We start from the raw sequence: 16750 nt of genomic DNA, 5'->3' as shown, positions 1-16750 counted from the left end.
ATGAACAGGGTCCGGCTCTTACACATAGTAGAAGCCAGACCCAATTCATTAAGAATTGGGCTGGAACATATAGAGGATTTGGGCTCTAATAAAAAGGTTCCGACAGGGAGAAACGATTCTATTGTAACAGGAAATATGCAGCATGGGGAGCGCCCCTAACATAATGACCCTGTTACAGAGGGATTATTCCACCCTTTCTTATATTGGTGTGGGTAAAGAGAAGAAGGAAACCAATGTTTTACAAAGTATGGAAAGTCCATTGAAATGCATGGGCCATTGAACTGAATAGGATACACCGCAGTGGCGTATCTAGAGTGGAGGGGACCTGTGTGCAGTCTGCGTGTGTGGGCCTCCTCCTCTCCCGCAGATGGCAGCGCAGTTAGTGTTCTAAGCACTAGAGACTCTGGCACAGTGCCAGAGACCACAGCGCTTACACAGGTCTCCGGGAAAATGGCGCGGTGGACATTTTTCCGGGGACCTGCACATGCGCTGTAGACTCAGGCACTGTGCCAGAGTCTCTAGTCTTCATATCGCAAACAAAAACAGCGTGTGCTGCCAGCTACAGTACAGGAGGAGGCCCACACACAGAGACTGATGGATGCCAGAAAGGTAAGTATAGAAGAAATGGGTGCCGTTGCATGGTGTGGGCCCCCTCTGGACCCAGGGGCCCGTGTGCACCACACACACTGCACCCATTATTTAAAAAAAAAAAGTTAAAGCCTTCATGTGACAAATTGTTCAACATTTATAAAATTAAAGTCGGGCCAAACAATTCACAATTTTATTAATGCTATTTTGAGCAATTTGAAACTACTAAACAAAATCACCCATTACTAAATTTACTCAAAGGCTGTGCAGGAAAACACTGTATCGCCCTTCATTATCTCAACTTTATCTCAAATATCAACCATTTCAAGCAGCTCCTAGATGGAACCTCTACTTGTGTAAGTATATATGCTATTAATCTTTTATAGTAGACATTTAATTGGATTTAGTGGTCTTTCTTGCAGTGCTCATACTGTACATTTGCAGTATAACAAAATATTCCTCACAAACCGACAAACAACTGGTTAAGTTAAGGTTTTAAATTAATCTAGAAGCGAGAAAGTGTGTGTGTGTGTGTGTGTGTGTGTGTGTGTGTGTGTGTGTGTCTGTCTATTTGTCTTTTATGCATGGCCAGATTTTGTACCTTGCTCCACCAAATTTGGCATGGTAGCACTGGCGTATCTATAATGGGTGCACTGCACCCATTTTTTCTATACTTACCTTTCCAGCGTCAATCGGTGTTCGTGTGGGCCCCCTCCTCTCTCGTAGCCGGCACCACTGCTACTAGCGCAATGAGCCTCTGGTTCTGGTACAGTGCCAGAGTCTACAGTGAGTGCGTAGGACTCCGAAAAAATGGCGCACCGCCAATTTTTCCATGCGCTGTAGACTCTGGCACTGTGCAAGAGTCTCAGTGCTCAGACAGCTATCAGCGGCGCTGCCGGCTATGGGAGAGGAGGGGGCCCACACACGTAGTCTGCACACGGGTCCCCTCTTCCCTTGAGACGCCTCTGCATGGTAGGGTAATTTGACCAGGATTAGGTTTTTGCCAAGGTTTGAAATTCATCTAAATTTATGTTTATGTTTAAGTAAGTTCGCTCATGATGTCTCCTAGTGCCTAAAACTGCCCCTATCTGAAGGCACAAACTGATATGCACCAGAGGGGGGTGGACAGAGCTGCATTGGAAGAGCAATGAGTCATAGTATCAACTGCACAGCACTAACAGTTATTATATAATGTATCATTCCTCCAAGCACATTTCCATATGCCAATGTTGGACTGCAGACATTTCTGCTCGGCAAAGATTTCTATTCTGCAGTGATTTCTGAAATCTCAGTGGATTTGGAAGCGATACTGGGTTCTCTTCTGTAAGTCAGTCAGCGCCTGTCAGCTGTTCCGCTCCCTCCTCGGTGCCCGTATTCAACATGTCTCCAGTCTCCTCACCCAGCGCCAGCTCTGGTCACTCTCCCAACACAAAAACTCCACCTCCTGCTCTGGCTTTCAGCCGGGATGGTGTGCATGGGTCTGCCTCTCTCTGGACAGCCACTCCTCTGTGTCTGTCTCCACTGTCAATCAATGAAGGGGAAGGAGGAGTCACAATTTGCTCTCCACCTTCCTTTCAGTCTGCTCTGCTGCTGAACGTCAAAGTCCCTGATGGCGGCAGCAGGCGGTCCGTGCGATTGCATGGCTCGCCCGCAGCTAGAAACAGCACTGTTCCTTTTCAAAGCTTCCCCCCTTTTGCATACCACATTAAAACTAAGTTTAGTTCTTTTCAGTTTTCAAAAATGTGATCCTTTTCAGGAACATTCACTCTTAAAGGTTCAGAAAAAGCCATGCCACCCAAAAAAATGATAGTCTGTGTCACAACTCCTCAGCTGCTAGAAGTAAAAGAGAAGCAATACACGAATCAACTTCAGAGGAAGCGCAAGCTTGCATGGCAGCTCGACAAGAGAGATAAGCAGCCACCCGAGAAAGAATAATTCAATGCAAGGCTAGCTCGCCAATCTGCCTATGCTGCTAGACATGCAGTATCCAGAGCCATAGGGGTATATGCAATAGCGGGCGAATTCGCGGCAATTATCGCCGTTTTTTCAATTCGACCAAATTCGCCAGGTGAATTCCGGAAGGTGGCTTCCGGAATTCACCATATGCAATGAAAAACGGATTCGCCAGAGTCGCGGGCGAAAATCGGCCGATTTGGCGGATTTTGCCGCGATTTTAAAAAACGGGAAAAAACGGGGAAAAACCCGAAAAAAAAATTGCGTGGGGTCCCCCCTCCAAAGCATAACCAGCCTCGGGCTCATCGAGCTGGTCCTGGTTCTAAAAATGCAGGGGAAAAATCGGCCAGGGATCCCCCGTATTTTTAAAACCAGCACCGGGCTCTGCGCCTGATGCTGGTGCCAAAAATACGGGGGACAAAAAGAGTAGGGGTCCCCCGTATTTTTAACACCAGCATCGGGCTCCACTAGCTGGACAGATAATGCCACAGCCGGGGGTCACTTTTATGCCGTGCCCTGCGGCCGTGGCATCAAATATCCAACTAGTCACCCCTGGCCGGGGTACCCTGGGGGAGTGGGGACCCCTTCAATCAAGGGGTCCCCCCCCCCCAGCCACCCAAGGGCCAGGGGTGAAGCCCGAGGCTGTCCCCCCCCATCCAATGGGCTGCGGATGGGGGGGCTGATAGCCTTTGTGATAAAAAAAAAGATATTGTTTTTTCCATTAGTACTACAAGTCCCAGCAAGCCTCCCCCGCAAGCTGGTACTTGGAGAACCACAAGTACCAGCATGCGGGAGAAAAACGGGCCCGCTGGTACCTGTAGTACTACTGGGAAAAAAATACCCAAATAAAAACAGGACACACACACCTTGATAGTAAAACTTTATTTCATACGCCGACACACACATACTTACCTGTGTTGACACGCCGACTGCAACGATCTCCGACGATCCGAGGGTACCTGTCAAAAAATTATACTCACCTTCCAGCGTCCAGAGGTCCAGGTCCAGAGGTAAATCCACGTACTTTGTAAAAAAACAAACCGAACACGATCCACCGGACTAATGAAAGGGGTCCAATGTTTTCACATTAGACTCCTTTCCCCGAATGCCGGGACATCACGTGACTCCTGTCACTGATGTCCCTTCAGCCAATCAGGAAGCGCTACTGCCGTGGCGCTCACCTGATTGGCTGGACGCCGTCTGTACTCTGACAGCGCCTCGCAAAGCCGCTCCATTACTTTCAATGGTGGGAACTTAGCGGCTAGCGGTGGGGTCACCCGCCGGTCAGCCGCTGACCGGCGGGTGACCTCACCGCTAGCCGCTAAGTTCCCACCATTGAATATAATGGAGGGAGCTGTGCGATGCGCTGTCACAGCGATCAGCCAATCAGGTGAGCGCAACGAAGTTGCGCTTCCTGATTGGCTTAGAGACCTGTCAGTGACAGCTGTCACTGACAGGTCTCAATCGTGGAAAGGTGTCCCATGTGTCAGCATGGGACCCCTTTCAGTCCGTTCTGGAGCGGGTATTTGCGTTTTCTTTTTTTGCCAAGTACGTGGATTTATCTCTGGACCCTGAGGTGAGTATATTGAACTTTGCTTTTCAGGTATCCGTGGATTCTTCATGGAGAAGAGGACCGATGTCGGCGTGTGAACATAGGTAAGTATGTGTGTGTCGGTAGTGTGAAATAAAGTTTTACTGTCGACGGTGTGTGTGTCCTGTTTTTATTTGGGTATTTTTTTCCCAGTAGTACTACAGGTACCAGCGGGCCCGTTTTTCTCCCGCATGCTGGTACTTGTGGTTCTCCAAGTACCAGCTTGCGGGGGAGGCTTGCTGGGACTTGTAGTACTAATGGAAAAAACAATATCTTTTTTTTATCACAAAGGCTATCAGCCCCCCCATCCGCAGCCCATTGGATGGGGGGGACAGCCTCGGGCTTCACCCCTGGCCCTTGGGTGGCTGGGGGGGGGGGACCCCTTGATTGAAGGGGTCCCCACTCCCCCAGGGTACCCCGGCCAGGGGTGACTAGTTGGATATTTGATGCCACGGCCGCAGGGCACGGCATAAAAGTGACCCCCGGCTGTGGCATTATCTGTCCAGCTAGTGGAGCCCGATGCTGGTGTTAAAAATACGGGGGACCCCTACTCTTTTTGTCCCCCGTATTTTTGGCACCAGCACCAGGCGCAGAGCCCGGTGCTGGTTTTAAAAATACGGGGGATCCCCTGTCAATTTTTTCCCCGCATTTTTAGAACCAGGACCAGCTCAATGAGCCCGAGGCTGGTTATGCTTTGGAGGGGGGACCCCACGCCATTTTTTTTTCTGATTTTACCGTTCCAGCAATAAAAAAAAAAAAAAAAAAAAAATTAATATTTTAAAAAATATATAAATAATATTTGTGCCTCCCCCCCAAAAAAAAAAAGTACCTAATCCCTTCTAATATAAATAGATCTGCTATTCCCAAAAAAAAAAACACCAAAAAAAACATGTTTAAAATTTTTTTATTTGTTTTCACCCTCCAAAGTGTGGCGGATTGAAAATGACGAATTTGCTGTCTAAAAGCACTGCTGTCGAATTTCCAAACTTGAATTGAATATGCTTTGGTCGAATTGCAGCACTTGTATCATTGCAGAAAAGTCGAATTTGCAAAAAGTCGAATTTCAAAAAGTCGAATTTTGAAAGTCCGTTTTTTGGTCGGAAAGCACTGCATTGCATAGGCGAATTTTTTTTTTTTGGTCGAAAATGACCCGAAATTCGCCAATTTCGGGAATTCGACCACAATTGCATATACCCCATAGAGTCCCCAGCTGCAAGTCAAACGTCAGTCAGCCGATGCTGCTAGATAGTGTATGCAGCCCTAAGTGCCATGGAGTCGGGAGCTGCAAGGCAAACACCCCAGTCAATCAAGGCTGCACAAATTGCTACATCCAGGGTCATGGAGACCCCAGCTGCAAGACAAACCCACCAGTCAGCTAATGCTGCACAAGCTGCAAACTTGAGAGAGATGGAGTCTCCAGCAGCAATACAAATTCAACAATCTGCTAATTCTGCAAGAACTGATGTTCTCATAAAGATGACAAGACTTTGAAAATGTTGCATTTCTCATATCAACAATGGAGAAGATTACCGCATCATTACATGACAGATCTGTTCAATTTAATAAAGTTTGGGAACCTTGGATCATGTATACTAAGACTTCTATCCCTAAGATTTGAACTATTAAGTTGTGTAGCCCAGTCTGGGTCATATACATGGTGGATTTTTCTTCTGGTATATGACTCGATGGGTCATTCTAATGATTTTAGCTAGATTGCCTAAATGTGTACCTAATATGGGTCGAAATGTCAAGTTCTTGTTTCTGCAATATATGCTATGTATGTCTACAACATACTGGCCAGTTAATCTGGCTTTTCATGCTGGTCTCCTTCTCTCTCTTTCTCACTCTCCTTCTTCTGCTTCTTTCTTTCTCTTACCTTTCAGTTATTCGGTTTCTATAACCCTCTGCCTCTTCGTACTTCTTATTATTCATACACATTAGGGTTTATATGTAATATTTGGTCGAAAGATCTGCATCTGATCCACACTATATTTTTTTTTGTACCCAGTACTTGGGTCCTTGTATTTACTATGTTTGATGTAATGCTGTTTGAGTATTTGTATTTGCTCATTCGATGTCTTGCACCTGCTATGTGTTGCTGTGGGGGCAAGGTGAAACTCCCACCACTCTTGGACCTACCTGAGCCACTTAAGTCTCTAGTTGCTGGAACATACAAACAATCAAAGCGTTACGTGAAGACAATGTAAAAAATAAAGGCTGCAGATGTACATCAAAGCCCATTCTTCAACCCGGACAGCTAGTTTGAAATATTTTCAGGGAAAAGTTTGGACCTCCCTCCTTTCAACCATAAGATACAAGTACTGAACTAAAGTAAAGTAGCACTAAATTTAAATATATGTAGAAAAACATAGTATTATCATGTGGATTTTGTATTTGCTTACCAAGTGCTTCCAATGGCATCAGAATTCCCAAATGCACTAAATGACCCATCATATCGCAAGTAAGTCAATTCATTTTGGTAACCTGGGAATAAAAAAAATAACCCTCAGTGATGCAGTACATTGAAATGAATGTAAATGTGTACAGAAACAGTCATAAATTTTCATAGTTTGAACTACTAATAAGGATTTACTTCAAAATCTAGTTTGCATATGAAGAGTGATGTGAAAACACATGAATTCAGTAACTTTTTCACTGATCCACGGTAACCTATGAGAAATTACTTTTTATCTGTGTAGGTATTGAAACTCATGCAGAGTTTATAGCAAGTACAAATACATAGACACAGGTGAGAATGAATGCAGCAACAGTGTCCACCTCTGGCCCGCCCTTCTCCCATGCCAGGAGAGTGCAGGTGCTCCCTCCCAGTTCTGAGATGACTCCCATGGCCATGCTGTGTATGCATTCATTGTACTGAAAAGAACTAGGCTATTCCTTCACACCCTTCTGTCTTTCACAAATCTCCTTTACACTGCTGCACACCTTGCTGGCAGATGTATGCGGCACACATTAACCACTTTCTTCTATGCAGAGCAGTGTGTATGGCTCATAACTCACAGCTCATTGGCAGAGCACAACAATGTAGTCCAGAACATGAGGGTGAGACAAAGCACTCACACAGGACCTGTTCCGCCGGAATCGGGACAGATAGGAGGCACATACAGTATACATATACCCAATAGTAATAATGTAAAACACAGCTCACACCATTCTTTCTTCCATTATTCCATGGACCACTGCAGATGGACCACAGTATTTTGCTGCAGCTTTCACACCTGACTCCATATTATTGTTAAACTTTTTGATGGCGTTGGTGAATATATATATATATATATATATATATACACATACAGTCAACGATGGTGTACAGGTGCGCTGGTACGTCAGAAAGTTTCACTTTAATAGTTGAAACATCCAATTCACAGATATCAACTCCGGACTGTAGCACTGGTAATCCTTAATTTACCGCTGCACCTCTCCCAATCTTAACTCCGGACTCCTGGAGAGGGTTAGATTCTAAATACAAAAGTAAAAGGAGGGGGCACTCGTAGTGCAGATTACTTTTTATTTAGGTTTAAAACAGCATCTCAAACAGACAATTAATGTCAGTGAGACTCGTACCCTGAAACCCACACTGTGGGCTGGTTGCCACATAATATGATCAACTGCCAATTGCAGCGTCCACTGCCCGGGACCTCACACTGCGCCACCAGCTGTGGATTACAACAGTGACTCATCAGGACACCGCGCAGGGAAACCAGTCGGACCAGCAGCTCAAGTGGAGACAATGCGTCCGGCAGGCCACGTGTACTGTTTTAAACCTAAATAAAAAGTAATCTGCACTATGAGCGCCCCACCGTCTACTTTTGTATTTAGGATAATATGTACACTGCTCAAAAAAATAAAGGGAACACTAAAGTAACACATCCTAGATCTGAATAAATGAAATATTCTTATTAAATACTTTGTTCTTTACATAGTTGAATGTGCTGACAACAAAATCACACAAAAATTATCAATGGAAATCAAATTAATTAACCCATGGAGGTCTGGATTTGGAGTCACACTCAAAATTAAAGTGGAAAAACACACTACAGGCTGATCCAACTTTGATGTAATGTCCTTAAAACAAGTCAAAATGAGGCTCAGTAGTGTGTGTGGCCTCCACGTGCCTGTATAACCTCCCTACAATGCCTGGGCATGCTCCTGATGAGGTGGCGGATGGTCTCCTGAGGGATCACCTCCCAGACCTGGACTAAAGCATCCGCCAACTCCTGGACAGTCTGTGGTGCAACGTGTGGAGTTGGTGGATGGAGCGAGACATGATGTCCCAGATGTGCTCAATTGCATTCAGGTCTGGGGAACGGGCGGGCCAGTCCATAGCATCAATGCCTTCGTCTTGCAGGAACTGCTGACACACTCCAGCCACATGAGGTCTAGCATTGTCTTGCATTAGGAGGAACCCAGGGCCAACCGCACCAGCATATGGTCTCACAAGGGGTCTGAGGATCTCATCTCGGTACCTAATGGCAGTCAGGCTACCTCTGGCGAGCACATGGAGGGCTGTGCGGCCCCCCAAAGATTTGTCACCCCACACCATTACTGACCCACTGCCAAACCGGTCATGCTGGAGGATGTTGCAGGCAGCAGAACGTTCTCCTTGGCGTCTCCAGACTCTGTCACGTCTGTCACATGTGCTCAGTGAGAACCTGCTTTCATCTGTGAAGAGCACAGGTCGCCAGTGACGAATTTGCCAATATTGGTGTTCTCTGGCAAATGCCAAACGTCCTGCACGGTGTTGGGCTGTAAGCACAACCCCCACCTGTGGACGTCGGGCCCTCATACCACCCTCATGGAGTCTGTTTCTGATCGTTTGAGTAGACACATGCACATTTGTGGCTTGCTGGAGGTCATTTTGCAGGGCTCTGGCAGTGCTCGTCCTGTTCCTCCTTGCACAAAGGCGGAGGTAGCGGTCCTGCTGCTGGGTTGTTGCCCTCCTACGGCCTCCTCCACGTCTCCTGATGTACTGGCCTGTCTCCTGGTAGCGCCTCCATGGTCTGGACACTACGCTGACAGACACAGCAAACCTTCTTGCCACAGCTCGCATTGATGTGCCATCCTAGATGAGCTGCACTACCTGAGCCACTTGTGTGGGTTGTAGACTCCGTCTCATGCTACCACTAGAGTGAAAACACCGCCAGCTTTCAAAAGTGACCAAAACATCAGCCAGAAAGCATAAGAGCTGAGAAGTGGTCTGTGGTCACCACCTGCAGAACAACTCCTTTATTTGGGATGTCTTGCTAATTGCCTATAATTTCCACCTGTTGTCTATTCCATTTGCACAACAGCATGTGAAAATGATTGTTAATCAGTGTTGCTTCCTAAGTGGACAGTTTGATTTCACAGAAGTGTGATTGACTTGGATTTACATTGTGTTGTTTAAGTGTTCCCTTTATTTTTTTGAGCAGTGTGTATATATATATATATATATATATATATATATATATACACACACAAAAATACACACACACACACACACACACACACACACACACACACACACACACACACACACACACACACACACACACAGGTTGAGTATCCCTTATTCAAAATCCTACACTTTTGGGTCCCCTACTGAGATAATAACATATATATTATATATTATGTGATAGATATATATATATATAAATATATATATATATATATATATACATATATTACATAGATATATAATATGATATCTATACATATGTGTCATTATCTCAGTGAGGAACCCAAAAATGGGTGATTTTGAATTTTGGATACACTAGAGTTAATAGTATTGGCCATACCTACAGTATGATGCAGTCTTGGATTGAGTACTCGGTGACATAGGCAGGGGAGGTATTCCTAAACCTAACGTATGGTACATATTCAAATCAAATTCGCCACCAAGTACAAACATTACTTCTATTTTATAAATGTGTACAAGAAGTATAAGTACACTGCCAAATTACCTTGTTCCATGAAGTTTATTGATCTTGCTTGAATATCTGCTTTAATCTGCTTCGTTGTTATTAAATACATGAGAATATAAATGTTTGGTGCAAAATTAATCATGTTTTGCTCTCCACAGCCGTAAGGCATCAGGATAAGTGACTGAAGACCATTTATTGAAGGACCAAGAAGATCTCCTGATAAAATAGTATAAGCAGCATAATATATTAGATTGAATAAAAAACATAATAGTATTTGCTTTGAACTTTAAAGTATATTAATCGTTAGATAATGTCCTCATTTCTGTTATGTCACTAGTTCCCATGTCACCCATCCCATTCTTCTCATTGAAGCATCTCCCGCGCTTAATCCTTGGAGATAGATAAAATGGAGATACAGTAGTTCCCATAGCAACTAATCAGCTTCTAACTGTCATTTATCTAGCATAGTCTATGAGTTACTGTATTTTATCCCTCTCAAAGATTTGATACAACTTCCCCTTAGTTCTATAACAAACAAGTGTAAAAGTGGCCACAGACCAGTCCAAGAGCTCCTGTTATTACAGTGCTACACTTGGATTTTCAGACTATAATTGCAACATCTGCGGGATATAAAATGTCATTCTGACATTGGAGTTACAGTAGGTGGATCTGGAGTGGCTCTTACTGAGTGTGGGCTAGGCACGTGCATACTATTACTTATGTCTTTAAATGTAAAAGAAGATGTTGTATTGTACAGTAGATGATGATGTGTATATTTAAATAAGACTCAAGGTATGGGGAATGGAGTGTTACTTGTTTGGCCTGGGGTTGCAACTTCTTATTTTTGTTTTCGAAAATAAGTACATAATCATTACACATAAAGTGTAAGAAATTGGGTCTCAGCCTACATATTCAACAGGTCCAGGGCAGATGTGTGCATCCTAGGTAACCTATGCACTGTCCTCGGGTGCCGCCCTACCACTATCCCTACCTGCTGCACTGGTTATGCAGTGGGGATTTGCCTTCAATGCTCATTTCATAGTGAAAAGTAAATTTCTTAGCAAACTTCAATTAGTGTATATAAAAAAAAAAAGACAAAAAGGTTATGCAGAGAAGAATTTTCAAACAAAATGGATTTAAATGAAATGGTGTTGCTAAATTTGTAGTTGTTGCACCCATACTTGTAAAAGGTTATATGCAGCATTAGTCCAACTCTTATGGGTCCTTTTATATGTGACTATGGGGCAGAGTTAACGATTGATAGTCTTGTTATCACTCACTATGAATGATAAATGGTGCTCCAACCAATCAGCTCATATCTGTCACATACAATATTTGAAAAATGACAGTTAGAAGCTGATTGGCTGGGGCACCATTTAGCATTCGCAACTAGTTATAACAAGAATATCACTCGTTGATAAATCTGCCCCTGTGTCTTTAAACACTTATGTGTATTACTTTGTAAGTTCTTTATATATACACACTTTTATTGGTTTATGTTTAGATCTAGTTTTATAACTAAACACTAATGTATATTTGTACAACCAAGCAGTGGTTTACAGTCAGGGTAGGCAACGCCTCACCTGTCATACTCCAGTGTACTCCAGAGTTTTGTGAGTTTTAAGATAATACAAAGAAGATATTTACCACTGTAGCCAGGCTCAGCTTTGCCATCGTGGCAAAGTGATTGCGAAAAGTGCACCTACAGGGGATGAATGGTGCGATTGCGGGCACAACTATTTGCATCCAGGCTCACCAAGATGCTGCCGCAATGTGTGCACACACGCATCGCGGAAACGCTGAGGGCTGCTACTTGTGTATAACTTCTAAATATAATCTCTGTATTCTAAGCATATTTATAATGAATACTCACCAAATTTGCTGCGCACCCCTTTGTAAAATGCCCACATGAACCATTGGGCTTTTATATGTGTGTGTAAATCTGGCTGTGATACTAGCCAGCGCCTCCCCAGCCATTGACCTCACCAACTTCACTGCAGCTAAGCATAAACATATTAAGCACCCATGGGGCAACGTGCATGCTTTTTGGTTTTCCAGGGAATTCCTATGCTTCTTTGACCAAGTGGCTCTCTGTATAGTGAATGCTACAGTGAACTCACTAGAGAGAGGCCCACGCTGCAGAATGTCTCTAGTGTTTCCAGATGATGAGCTCTGATATATCGACAAATCGATATTCTGCAATGATTGTGACACGCTTGAGCGGCTGAGGCTCTGCTGTGTTTATGTAAGCAGGTATACAGTACATTGGTAGCACGCTACTGTATTCACATTTCCCCAGCAGCTGCTCCTCTCTGACCAATCACTGCTGGCCAGAGTGATCAGGACACACTGGTAGAGAAGCAATGGCTACTGTTCTGTTTACATTGCAGTCTCAGCTACTCTGCAGTCACCTGGTGGGGGTGCCGCTTGGCCGCACGATCATGTGGCCAACAGTAATTGGGACATGCTGGTGGTAGAGCCGTGTGTGCAGACGGCCGACTGCTGGAAGATTATTTTTCGGCAGCCGCCCAGTGGGCATTTCTGACGTGTCATATCGTTTGTGTCCTTGTCAGGGAAAGCCCAGCCTGGCGTGGTTGCAAATGATGCGACCATGCCAGGCATGTGATTAAAGATGAAAAGAGTGTTGATGACACTCTGCAGAGTTAATTGAAGCATTGGCATATCGCCAAAATTAGAATTGCACTTGTCTGAAAAAGAAGAATTCTTACCAGTAACTGTTATAAAGGCTTCCTGACTGCCTTGCACCACATCACTAGGAAAAGTGAATGAGAAGTTCTTCGATACAGTGCTATTTGCATTTCCACTTGGAAGAACCTGGAATAGTTCTGTCAGTGAATAAAAGTTCTTCACTCCTTCAGCCTGTAGGGAATACAATATAAAAATAGCAATATTACATTAAATTGTCACATTTTTCTCAAGATGCACCCAGATCTGTGATGGTTGCATATGCACCAGGTTTACATAAATTGTATATAAACATACTTACACCTGCCCAGGGGCAGTTCAAGAGAGGAGCTGGAAACTTTTTTTGGCTTGGGGGAGCAAAATTTCTAGTTAAGCCACTGCATCCAGGCAATACTTAATTTCTTAAAAAATTACATATTGGGTCTAAAACACAATAAATATTAAATAAACCGCTAAGTTATATATATACACAAGCTGTAGTATAAGTTATAGCTTACCTTCACTAAATGACATGTGTACAAGCTGTAATAGAAGCTATGGCTTGCCTTCATTAAATAACATACCTATACATTTTAGTACTAGTTATACAGTAGCTTCCTTTCACCAAATGACAACCCTGTATGATGTAGTACAGTACAAGTTATAGCTTACCTTCAATAAATGCCATATCTACAAGCTATAGTGTAAGTTGTAACTTACCTTCACAATGACTGTTTTTGTTAAACTATCAGAAACTGCTGATGTTGCTTTGACTGTGATTGTGATGTTGCCCAGAAGTATTGGCTTTATTGGGAAGAGCAGAGTTGTTACACCCTCACTGGGGACAGTCACATCCTGCTGACCTGCTACAGTACCAGTATTCTTATTTGGTACAATTATTTCAAATGAATTACTTGATTCCAAAGTGACCACAACCTGCAAATACATCAATAAAACAGATCAATATTCAGTTATAAACATATATGATCTATCATCAGCATACAATCATTTTATTATTATTATTATTATTATTATTATTATTATTATTGATTCTTGGAGGGTCTCTTCTAGAAACCAATGTTGCTGTTTGACACTTGAAATACTTGATATTTTTATTTTTTATTGCTTAAGTCAAATGATTTTCTTATCTTTCTCAACTCCTCCAATTAGGTTTTTGACGGGTTTATCCTTCTAAACAAAGTAATCATGAAACGTTCTGGGTCATGGAACTTTAGAGGGGGCAATCTGGTGTGGCCATTCCTCATTGTGGATTTTGGTCTCCTATGGAGATGCAATGCTGCAGAGGGCATGGCTACACATTAATATTGATGTAAGTATGACTCCTTATCTGGCCTGAACCACTGGAAAGGTGTAGGTACTTTGTACCCACCTCCAACCTCTTGTCACCCCTACTTCTAGTCCTTTTTGTTCGTACTGTTCTCTATGTTGCTCAGTTCTTTAAGGGCCTGAACCACTGGAAAGGTGTAGGTACTTTGTACCCACCTCCAACCTCTTGTCACCGCTACTTCTAGTCCTTTTTGTTCGTACTGTTCTCTATGTTGCTCAGGGGCAGATTTATTAAGCCTGGTGAAGTGATAAAGTGAAAGGTGATAAAGCACCAGCCAGTCAGCTCCTAACTGTCATTTTTCAAACCCAGCCTGTGACATGGTAGTTAGGAGCTGATTGGCTGGTAAATTATCACCATGCAATTTATCACTTCACCAGGTTTAATAAATCTACCCCTCAGTTCTTTAAGGGAAGTTCTGATCTATCACTGTCTTCTCATCACTCTAGTCTAAGAATTATATGCAGTTTTCTTCCAGTAAACCCACTGTACTATTCAGTTTTTAAGGCTTAATATATTTAAAAAACACCAAACTATGACAATTTCTTCTGTCACCGCTGCTCTGCTAAGCAGGGCAGCGAGTGACAGAGCCTCCCAACTGCCCCCCCACCGCGGGACACTGCAGCTCGCAGGTGGGACAGCGGGACAGTCCCCCAAAAAATTAGACTGTCCCGCGAAAATCGGGACAGTTGGAAGGTATGCATTCAGTTAGGTTTGACATGGAGCATTTTCAAATATAAAGTTGCACTAAACAGTCCCTCTCGACACACTAGGTCCTGAGGCTTGGCTGAGTCAAATGTCTTTTTGACTCAAAATGTGCATCTTGTCTGCATGATTAAAACAAATAGTAGTGCCAAAACTAAATTGCTAGCGTACACTGACCACTGGGGCTTGCTACATTTACACATCTGTGTGTGACCGAGTCTGATTCTGCGCAGAAAGGGCTCTGATACAAGTAGCTGTGGCTTTTCCTCACACCAAGTTTCACTGCGCATCATATGCTTCTTTGTATATGTATACCAATTCCTGCCTAGCATCTCTAGCACACTGTGAATAGGTGTTTGCTGTGTCTGCAATGCGACTACGAGGGACATTCAGACCCAGCTGCTGATGCGGCCCGCAGCACAGTTTTCCGATGGCGGCAAGCAGTGCATGTGCAGCGGCCACACAGCGGTTGCACAGACACTCACATTGCAGTCGCATCCCTGATGGATGCAACCGCAATGTGATTGATAGCGGTGGGTGTTTGTGGGTGGTGACTCGGCGTTGGGGGGGGGGGGGGGGGCGGGGTGAACGGACCGCTTTCACTCTGGTAAAAAAATGGCCGCTGACTACCTGACAATGCAGCCAGGCTGTGCTGCCAGGAGTCAACCTTAGTCCCGATGCATCTGCAATTAGATGGCGGGCACATCGGGTGGCAGCATCACACATGCTTTGCTGGGCGGCCCCCAGCATGTGCAGAGATAAATGCAGATCTGGCAGCGTATAGAGCCATCTGCGTTCATCTCTGAATAACCCCCTAAGTCACAAAATATAGAGGAGTACGGTATGCTACTCATCATCAAGTGTCTCCATTGCACCAGGTGCCTCGTACCATATGCAATAAAGATCCTCAGTGTATAAAAGGATACATCTGTAGCCACCGAAAACTAAAGGCTGACAGAAAAGTTATCCATGAAACCTGATATAGGAGATTTTGGGCCTAATTCAAGGTTGATTCCAAACAATATTTTACTCTAATGGGCAAAACCATGGGCACTGCACCTGGGGCAGATATAACATGTGCAGAGAGTTAGATTTGGGTGGGGTGTGTTAAAACTGAAATCTAAATTGCAGTGTAAAAATAAAGCAGCCAGTATTGAGCCTGCACAGAAACAAAACAACCCACCCAAATCTAAATCTCTCGTACATGTTATATCTGCCCCACCTGCACTGCACATGGTTTTGCCCATTACAGGAAAATACTGTTTTGCAAACATATTATAAAGCTATATGGCATCTCAAATAGGCAACCCCATACTTTTGTGTTGCATTGGGAAGCTTTCCATAAAGAAACAGTGAATGTTCTGTCTGACAGGATCAGCTATTGCTTGTTGTAACCCTTTAGTAGACAGAAAGATGTCCTTACTCTGGCAAAAACATTCTTAGAGATGTGTTTAAAAAGAATTAAAGAAGTACTAGTACCCTATGTAAATTGCATAACAACTCTCTCCATGTCACCAACTACCAGTCACTCTCTCCCTGTCCTGTGAGGCCACACCTTTTGTAGCAGGGCCACACCCTTTTTCTAGAAGCACGTGCCAAAGGTACCCGACACTGCTACCCCCCCCCCCCTTCTTTCCCTATCATGTTGCCCGCCCCCATCATTTTCTTCTGGACCCGCCCCTAATAAGAGCTAATATATATTATATTTTATCTAAGCCAATAAGCACAATTATCATCAAGATCCTGCTTATTCCTGTAAGATACCTGTTCCTTCTGTATTCCTGTGACCAATAAATGAAAGTGTATAGTTGTGCGTCCTAAGCTGAGTCCAGAATCCTGCAGCACTGCTCTGCCAGCTACCCAACAGTCCTGAGCCAAACTTAGCACTCAGGAAAGATTCAGCCAGCTCAACTAGTAAATACACATACTGCACTAGAAGAATGGCTGGTCCAAGATGTTGGG

General features: G+C 43.9%; 1 protein-coding gene across 1 annotated transcript in view; it reads right to left on the bottom strand.

The window, feature by feature from the left end:
• The window catches only part of LOC134909676 (CD109 antigen-like), a 303785-nt gene that overhangs the window by 38834 nt on the left and 248201 nt on the right, over positions 1–16750 (bottom strand). The window contains exons 21-24 of the mRNA XM_063916819.1: positions 13459–13674; positions 12783–12933; positions 10093–10269; positions 6535–6616 (exon numbers count right to left, since the gene is read on the bottom strand). Of these exons, the coding sequence (XP_063772889.1) occupies positions 6535–6616; positions 10093–10269; positions 12783–12933; positions 13459–13674 (626 nt within the window). The remainder of the gene's footprint in view (positions 1–6534; positions 6617–10092; positions 10270–12782; positions 12934–13458; positions 13675–16750) is intronic.

Source organism: Pseudophryne corroboree, chromosome 4, assembly GCF_028390025.1.
Source record: "Pseudophryne corroboree isolate aPseCor3 chromosome 4, aPseCor3.hap2, whole genome shotgun sequence".
In the NCBI taxonomy this organism is placed as follows: Eukaryota; Metazoa; Chordata; class Amphibia; order Anura; family Myobatrachidae; genus Pseudophryne; species Pseudophryne corroboree.
The sequence above is the reverse complement of the archived record's forward strand: the minus strand, read 5'-3'. Positions and strand labels throughout refer to the sequence as shown.